The 8,519-nt window shown below is 27.2% G+C and overlaps 2 protein-coding genes across 4 annotated transcripts; both read right to left on the bottom strand.

Annotated features, from left to right (window-relative positions):
- Positions 1 to 17: 17 nt before the first annotated feature.
- Positions 18 to 4,394, bottom strand: LOC138185100 (ATP-dependent DNA helicase Q5). 2 transcript variants are annotated; one of them, XM_069123749.1, is made up of 13 exons: positions 4,261 to 4,394; positions 4,015 to 4,139; positions 3,736 to 3,900; positions 3,477 to 3,653; positions 3,220 to 3,399; positions 3,014 to 3,119; positions 2,821 to 2,932; positions 2,516 to 2,743; positions 2,247 to 2,441; positions 2,037 to 2,160; positions 1,694 to 1,966; positions 402 to 1,614; positions 18 to 327 (listed from the first exon to the last, which is right to left on the bottom strand). In XM_069123749.1, the coding sequence occupies exons 1-13, from the start codon at positions 4,346 to 4,348 to the stop codon at positions 278 to 280; spliced, it is 3,036 nt and encodes a 1,011-aa protein (XP_068979850.1). In that variant the 5' UTR covers positions 4,349 to 4,394; the 3' UTR covers positions 18 to 277. The 2 variants fall into 2 exon arrangements, with proteins under 2 accessions (XP_068979850.1, XP_068979851.1); XM_069123750.1 differs by lacking the exons at positions 3,736 to 3,900; positions 4,015 to 4,139; positions 4,261 to 4,394 and having other exon boundaries at positions 19 to 327; positions 3,220 to 3,419; positions 3,477 to 3,612.
- Positions 4,395 to 4,805: 411 nt separating this feature from the next.
- LOC138185106 (uncharacterized) lies at positions 4,806 to 7,702 on the bottom strand. 2 transcript variants are annotated; one of them, XM_069123769.1, is made up of 9 exons: positions 7,507 to 7,702; positions 7,130 to 7,300; positions 6,725 to 6,969; positions 6,440 to 6,666; positions 6,110 to 6,373; positions 5,843 to 6,034; positions 5,522 to 5,763; positions 5,110 to 5,424; positions 4,806 to 5,040 (listed from the first exon to the last, which is right to left on the bottom strand). In XM_069123769.1, exons 2-9 carry the CDS (start codon positions 7,210 to 7,212, stop codon positions 4,920 to 4,922), a joined length of 1,689 nt encoding a protein of 562 aa, XP_068979870.1. In that variant the 5' UTR covers positions 7,213 to 7,300; positions 7,507 to 7,702; the 3' UTR covers positions 4,806 to 4,919. The 2 variants fall into 2 exon arrangements, with proteins under 2 accessions (XP_068979870.1, XP_068979868.1); XM_069123767.1 differs by having other exon boundaries at positions 7,492 to 7,702.
- Positions 7,703 to 8,519: the final 817 nt, after the last annotated feature.

The raw sequence follows: 8,519 nt of genomic DNA on the forward strand, positions 1-8,519 counted from the left end.
GCAAAAATAAGAAACTCTAAGCATAGGCTCATAAATACTTTATTAAAAACAACAGCGGTTCGATTCTACAAATACAAAAATTTCAATAAAAAGATACATTTAATGATACACTTAAGAAATTCGAGTTTTAATTTACAAGTACAATACCGATATAAATATATATAGTGAATAAAAAATTTTTCTTAAATCAAATTATGATTTCATATCTATACAGGTATATATACAAAATTTGTGTACTTGTTTATAATATTCGAATGGACACTTGTGACAAAAACTATTAATTCTGTGTCATATATTTTGCAACAAATTGTTGTATTCCCTCTTTATCTGAAACATTTACCGTCAATTCAAAGTAATTGAATAACATAAAAAGATGAAAACTTTTTAAAATTGTACATTACCAAATATTTTTTTTCCAAGGAGAGTATAATGCATTTCTCTACATATTTTTGAAAATGTCGTTCGATCAGGAATACGTTCAGATGGGTAATACTTCATTAAATATGATTTTAAAATTTTTACAGTTTTAAATTGTGTAGCTTTATCTGCAGGTACAAGTTTCTTTTTATCTTTATCTGTGTATTGCTTTAAATGGTCTTTTCTATCACGTTTCTCTTGCAAACATTTTTTTATTTCTACATGTTCAACTAGTATGCTTTCCTGTTCTGACATTTCTTTCCTTTCTATATCTTCTATTGTTGTAAATATTCTTTTATCTTTAATGTCTTTGGTTTCAATTTTTTCATGATCAGTTTTGTTATTTTTATTGCTAAAGATTTCATTTATTTCAGTGTCTTCAGTATTGGTAATCTTTTCCTCGTTAATTACAGAAAATCTTTTTTCTTCAAACTTCACCTTTTTGTTCGATTTTATATTTACGTTACTTTCAAATAAATTTACATCTTTACGTTTCTTTTTATTTTGACATTTTGATTCTTTTTCAACCTCGATATTAGTACTACCGTTACTCTCATTATCTTCTATAACTACAACAGAATTTGATTTTGTAGATTGCAAAATTTGCTCATAAACTGATTTACTTGCGGGAGACGCTTTTTTAGTTTTGGGACTTTCCTTTATGGGTTCTTTCGAAAATTTTCGTGACTTTTTATTGTGATCCTTTAGTAATAATTCTTCGTGAATCTTTCGAGCGCATGTGAAACCACTTAATGCTTGAAAGTCAGTAGTCTTATGTTGTGTTATAGCTTTTTCACTGTCTTTTTTTGTGAGATAACTATTTTTAACAACCACATCTTCAGTAAAAAGGAAGCTATTTTTACTAACATCGTCTTTTGATTCTATCATATTGATATCTTTATTATCGTCTTGTAAAATGCTTGCCTCGAATATATTTTTCTTATTAATAGGCTTGTTTTCCAATATTTTTTCGCTTTTTTTTAGTTCTAGAGCAGTCTTAAATGTAGGGCATAAAATATTTTTATTTGCTTGTTTACTTAACTTATCTTCTGTGTCATATTCTAAATGACTATTATTTCTTTCTTTATCATATTCATTAAAATATTCTAGTCGCTTATTTTGTTTACTCTTTGCGTTAAAATCGCGTAAATGTTCATGTAACGTATTAGAACTGGTACATTTCCGTATCGAAGAAATCTGTATTTACCAAAAACTCAAGTTATTAAACACCATGAATGAAGTATGAATGAATTATATAAAATGCCAAATTACATACCAATTTAGACATATCAAATTTATATTTATTTGCAATTTTACTGCTGCATAACTCTTTATATTCAAGATCATATGCTAAATCATGCATATCAGTCTCTTGAATTTGTCCTTTAGATTCAGGAAAAACCGCTTCATAATTATCCAGTAAGGCTGATCTCAATTGATTGTAGAAATGGTCACGAATTTGCACAGCTAAACCTTTTATTTTTATATCAGTACTTTCAGGTGCACGTACATGAGATTGTTTAGCATCTTCGCGATTTTGTTTCTTTAACTAAAGTAGGAAAAATACAGATAAGAAAAACGATAAAAAAAATATAAATCTACCCTTTAGATATATTTACCTCGTCGATTTTATTATTATTTCTCCGAATAGCAAACTGTTTTTCAATTAATTCTTTTGTTTCCCGTTTACTTTCAGCTAATAATTTTTCCCTTGAGTCTAATCTCCCTCCATATTCATTTTCACTGTAGATAAAAATGATTAAGACTGAGATAATTATAATTTAGTAAAAAATATATATAACCGTAACATTTTAAAGTATATTACTTACTCAGCATCATACTTTGGTAAAGCAATACCATCTAAATTGCTACTGGACTTAGGTTGAGATTGTGATCTAGTTTGACACATTTCAAACTTTGATATTCTTTCTTGAACAGCATCTTTCTTTCTACATACATCACACCTATCTTTGCATGGAGGTGGATTATCTCCAAAATATTTAGAGAACACTGCATGTCTACATCTGTAGAATCCATTAAACCATACTTAAATCTTTGTATATAAGAGGATATTCATAGATAATATAATAATTCTTACTTTGCTTCAAGACAGTAAGAAACAGTTTTTTCAAAATTTTTCCAATTTAATTTTACAAGCTCAGACTTTTTTCGCGTAATTTCTTCTTTAATAAGAAATGCAATAGCTGAATATTCTTTATTACTAAAATAAATCCTACAAAATGCTGGTTTACCATCCCTGCCAGCTCTACCAGATTCTTGGTAATATGCTGCTATATTTTGAGGAACTGTCCAATGCACTACAAATCTGCACATAAAATTACAATATTACTATCAAATGTCAGTAAAAGTGACATACACTTCCTATAAAATAAAATAATTTACCTAACAGAGCCCTTGTCTACACCCATCCCAAAACTACATGTTGCTGCAATAATAGGTACTTCACCAGATGTCCATTTATTTTGAACCTCATTACGTTCTTGATTTTTTAAACCTGTAGAAATAATTATTAGATATTACTAGTTGTTTTATTATTGTTAGTTTCGTGAGTATTAGGGATAATAATAACATTTACCTGCATGATACGCTAGAGCAGGTATACCAGAACTGGATAATTTATGTGCAATTATTTCGGTTGCTTCTTTTTTTCTACAATAAATAATGCCACAATTTTTTTTGGCCTGCAATTAATTTTTTTATATATGTTACATATTATGTACTTATGTATGTTACCTAACATATGTTACATATATTATAAGTTTATCATGCACAATAACTTACTTTTGGAATGGATGTATCTTGGGAATCAAGAGCTTCTATAACAAAATTTCTTAAATGTTCAAATGGCTTGTCTAATATTTCTAAAAACCATACATCATAATAAAGATTAGGTCGAAATACAGGAACTGAGAATATGGCAGGGTTTTTCATATTTAAGCATTGGAGTATATCATCTTTCACCTATAATAATATATTTCACACTATTTAAATTTTAAACCTTTGTTAATACCTCAAGTTTATAAAGTATACATACTTACCTCTTTTGCAGCAGTAGCTGTTAATGCAATTATGGGAATATTAGGACATAATTTTTTAAATTTTCCTAATTCTCTATAACTAGGTCTAAAATCATGACCCCACTGACTCAAACAGTGAGCTTCATCAACAACAAAATAAGATAATGCTTTTATTTTGTTCAATCTTGTTATTGTGGCCTGTAGAAAGGTAATTTGAATAATCAATTAATATGCATACAGCCATTGGAAATTCTATCACAATTGTAAATTAGTCATTTACTTGAAAATGTTGCTGTGCACCCATTTCAGGAGTAACATATAATAATTTGATTTTTGGAGAATTAGATGCCAAATCTTTCATTATTGCATTTCTTTCTTTAGTGGATGTATTTGAATTCAATGAGTTTGCATTAACTTTCTTACTTATTAAAAAGTCAACTTGATTCTACAATAAGAAAACATTATATGATAGATTCAGTTTGTTTTTGGATATTCAACATTTCTATATGATGCTCATGTATGATACATATTTGTAACATATATATATATATATATATACCTTTATTAAAGCTAGTAATGGTGAAAAAACAATTGTGATTTTATCTTCTTTCATTAAAGCTGGCAATTGAAAACAAAGTGATTTCCCAGATCCAGTTGGCATACACACAAATACATCTTGTTTGGCTAAAAATGTTTAATTTATTGTAGTTGATTTATTCAGAAATATTAAGAATAACAACAAATTTTAATGCCAATAAAAAAATAAGTAAATTCCACATATTTGTTATTTATAAATGACATCAACCTTTATAAACAGCAGTGGTTGCTTGTTTCTGAATATCACTTTTAAAATCATCATAACCAAATACAGACTTCAGAACAACTGACAGCATTTTATCCCACAATAAATTAAATTCTTTAATCGTAAAAGTGTAGAGATACAATTATTGCTTGTACATTATACAAAATAATTCTTTTTAGTTTTTATTCTTGTAGACTAAACTTATAAATACGCTACTTACAAAACCCGCCATGATTACGAGTATTGATAAAGTCACTATAAATACTAGGATACTATAGCCCATTCAACGAGACGAGAGTAAACTTAAACAAAATATGACGCTGTGACTCCAATTATTGGCTGCCGACTAGTGAAACTCTGTCGATGCTAGTTACTAATCACTAGTCAGCAGCTATTGCAGTCGTAGCAATCAAATTTTAAGTTTAATGCCTCGTCTCGTTGAACAGACTGTATATGCATACGTTAGAGGATTCATATGTTTTTTTTTTTGATAATTTCCTTCTTATTTAAAATCACATAGTTGCCAACCCAGTAAATAATAACTATACTTTTAATGTTACAAAATTTAATAACAAAATATATAAATTATTCTATTATACATATGTAGTTCTATATGATAAAAATTTTGGATTATAAAAAATAGAATACATTTATACACATAACTATGTAGGATTTTGTAACCTATATAATAATAAATCATAAAATTCGATCCATTCTGGAAAAGTTGCACCATCTACAGCTTTTTCAATAACTTCCATTACTTTTTGAACCGGTTGATTCACCCTGTCAGTAATAATACAAACGTTAATAGCCATCCACAGTCAAAATATTAATTGTAATTGATATACTTACCAATCATTTAAGATTTCATTAAATTCATCAATTTCTGTCCTCGTTTGCGTATTAATATTTTGTGATAATTTCAAAAGTTCCACTGTATTATAATTATTCTCCTCATATGTTATTGGGGGTAAATGAAATGTATTTAGATTTTCTTCAGTTTCTAAGGATTCTAATTTTTTATACATGAACATTGAAATTAGATTTTTATAACATTCTATTAAAGAATATATAGGAATTTGAATCAATGGAAAATATGATGCAAGATTTGAAGTTTGGGAGTTAGTAATTGAAACAGATGCTTCACTGAAACAACTTTTCGTATGCCTGAAACATTTGCATAATATACAAATCAATTTACAATTTTTATTTTAGATTTAGAAATAGAAAGTAATAAATTTTTACAATATGGAAGAAGTCTGACCTGTAAATTCCAATTTCTCCTTTTAACATGACTTTCTTTAAAGCATTAAGATCTAAAACATTATGAAATATATCCAATTCAGTAGATAAATCATTTTTTAACATTGTACAGTCATAACCATCATTTCGCATTGTTATTATTTTTTGTAACTCCGCATTTATTTTTTCTTCTGTTTTCATGAGAAACATTGGTGCAGATTTCAAAAGGTTTAACGATTGCTGTATATCTTGTATACATGTTGCCTAGAATTAATTTAAAATTAATGCAAAAATAATCATGTATACATATACACACTACAATAATTATAAAATGTTAACATACAATTTCAGCACTAGTATTTTGAATTTCTAGAACTAGTTGTGTTAGATCAAATGCAAATGTGTTACTTTCATATAAATCATCCCGAATTTTATCAATTTCTCTTTGTAAACTTCTTTGCTCACTTTCTAATTTGTGCACTTCTAATGCTAATGCTAACCATTCACTTATATCTGAAGAATTATTTGAAGCTGTCTAAAATTAGAATTAAAATTAATAAAGTTAATATTTAATATTTAATTTTTTATATTTAACTAATATTTAACATACCTCAATCTTTTCTATATATTCCAAAACATTTTGTTGATGATTACTTGTTCTTGCATTGTATAATAATCGTTTGGAGACTATAGAAATATGCTGTCCATATGTTTTAGCAATACCAATATTTATGTGTTTTCCATTTGGCTCCACTGATTTCATATTTTCTGATTTAATTAATATATCCAGATCTTCAGTTAAGCTTTGATATAAATAATGCCATAATGTAGATACTTCAATGTGACTAAGATTACTTGATACTATATCCCACACCTATAAATATAATCTAAATAATATAGATATAATTGTCATTGTCTTCAATTATATATAGATACATACTTGTCTTTTATTTGCTCCAGTCCAAAGACTTGTCACTACATCTGACATTTCCATTAGTACTTTATGATCTAAATCTTTGCAAGTTTGTGGCATTAAATGTTGACAAACTAATCTCATATTATTACAATCATGAAGTTGTGTATTAGTTTGATCATATTTCATCTGAAGTAAATCTCTTCTTGCTCTTATGACAGAATGCTTAGATGAAATATCTCTTAGTTTTTGGACTAAATAAAAATATTTGTTAAGTATATATTCTTTGTCATATTTTTGTTAATAACATACCTTTTTGCCTAACTCTAAAATCTTGTTGTTCATATTCTTCCTCTAACTTAGATATTTGATCCCTTAAATTAATTTTTTCTGATTTTAATTCTAATAAATTTTTCATACATTGAACAGCTTTATTAGATGTTTTCTGTTTTAAATGATACAATAAGACATTTTTTCTTATTGTTTTTGCTTCTTTAGCATTAAATATAACCTCAGCTAAATCATCCCACATCAGTCCAGCAAGGCCTGAATACAACCTATCACAAATAATAGATAATTTAAAATTGAGATATGTATATAATCATAATTTAAGTAATATCATACATGATCAAGAATAAAGTTATAAGACACATTATATGTAAATAAAAATAAAATTTTAATTTAATAAAATTAAAATTTATAAAATTTTATACAAACATTTGTTTTACTGAATCGTTGAATATTGTAGGTGGACATTCTAATTGATAAATCCATGTAAATACATCCATAGATTTTTCCATAATTATAAAACGTTAATTATATCCACAATAAAATATATTATAAACATAACCAAAAGAAATTTAATTGAAACTACACCTTTATGTCGAACTGAAAAGTTAATATAAATATAATTTTACCCTGAATCTTGAAATACATACAATAAACATAAAAAATAAATATATTATTTAATATACAAAACCTAATAGAATTGTAAAAATAATTTCTAACTGTCTTCAGTGTTATATAAAAATAAAAAATTTGTTAAAACTGAATGAAATTTAAGTTATTTAAACCGTTACCCGTAAGATCTTTACCAAACATTTAATTGATCATACATTATTTTGTGAGTATAGAACAAGTTATATGAATTAAATAAGTATGAACTACTTCACAAATCACTAAAATAACGTATAAACAAAAATGTGTAGAAAAATTAATTCTTTTTTAATTCAAATCTAGTTAACGGCGCAGTATTAGCTCCACTTTTTACGCCCATAGACAAACTGTAAGATAGAAAATCATCTTGTTACCTTTATGCAATTTCCAACGTTATCGATTCACCATACAAAAAATTTATAGCATCTCTGGTAGCATTAACAGTGATTGAAATTAAAATTAAATCCGACAAATTATTTATTTCACTTATTTTACTATAAAAATGAATAAAAATGATTTATCTTAATCAATACTGAATATTTTGCAATCCAAATTTTACCATAGACTTTATCATTTTCGACTATTGGTCTAAATACGTATAATTTTTAAAAACACTGACGAGGTATAAAAAACACTATGAATTTTTGGAGATTGGTACGTGATGCCGCCATCTTAATAATTTCCATCGTCGAAATAGCGCTCATTATCTAAATATTTGAAAAACGTGAGAATCGCTTTTAGCTTTTGACTGAACAATAATAAAGACATTCTTGGTGAAATACTCCACTAGATTAGGTGATCACTTGAGCAGAAAAAAATTTATAAACAAGAATACAGCTAGAAACAGTAAAAGGGGACAACTGTAATGTTTCGAATGGATCCTCGAAACTTATAAACTTTATAATCCTCTTAATCGAGGACAGCGAAAAGAAAAGGATCTTTTGACAAGGTTCTTCTCGATAACGTCTCCTCGATCAAGTCACAAATCTGAGAACGTGGAGGAGGGAGTCCACTGCACATTCTCTATTGGAATCCCTACAAGATGCCTCCTTGAATTGAACCTCCTGAATTTCACGTTTTGCTAAATCAGGAATTGTAACGAAGAAACGGAGAGAATCCTCACAATCACTTTAGTCTCGATACGAATAAAATATAGAGCAATCTCTAAATC

The sequence above is a fragment of the Bombus flavifrons genome, chromosome 11, assembly GCF_040668555.2.
Source record: "Bombus flavifrons isolate JBK064 chromosome 11, iyBomFlav1_principal, whole genome shotgun sequence".
In the NCBI taxonomy this organism is placed as follows: domain Eukaryota; kingdom Metazoa; phylum Arthropoda; class Insecta; order Hymenoptera; family Apidae; genus Bombus; species Bombus flavifrons.

Bases quoted from the DNA above. Each gene is read 5' to 3' on its own strand.
- LOC138185106 (XM_069123769.1), bottom strand. From the start codon at position 7,212: ATGGAAAAATCTATGGATGTATTTACATGGATTTATCAATTAGAATGT. The intron at 6,035-6,109 runs GTATGTTAAATA...TTCTAATTTTAG, and splicing joins AATATATAGAAAAGATTGAG to ACAGCTTCAAATAATTCTTC. The intron at 5,041-5,109 runs GTAAGTATATCA...TATTACTGACAG, and splicing joins AATGAAATCTTAAATGATTG to GGTGAATCAACCGGTTCAAA.
- LOC138185100 (XM_069123749.1), bottom strand. From the start codon at position 4,348: ATGCTGTCAGTTGTTCTGAAGTCTGTATTTGGTTATGATGATTTTAAA. The intron at 3,901-4,014 runs GTATATATATAT...TTCTTATTGTAG, and splicing joins CATTACTAGCTTTAATAAAG to AATCAAGTTGACTTTTTAAT. The intron at 3,654-3,735 runs GTAAATGACTAA...ACCTTTCTACAG, and splicing joins GTGCACAGCAACATTTTCAA to GCCACAATAACAAGATTGAA.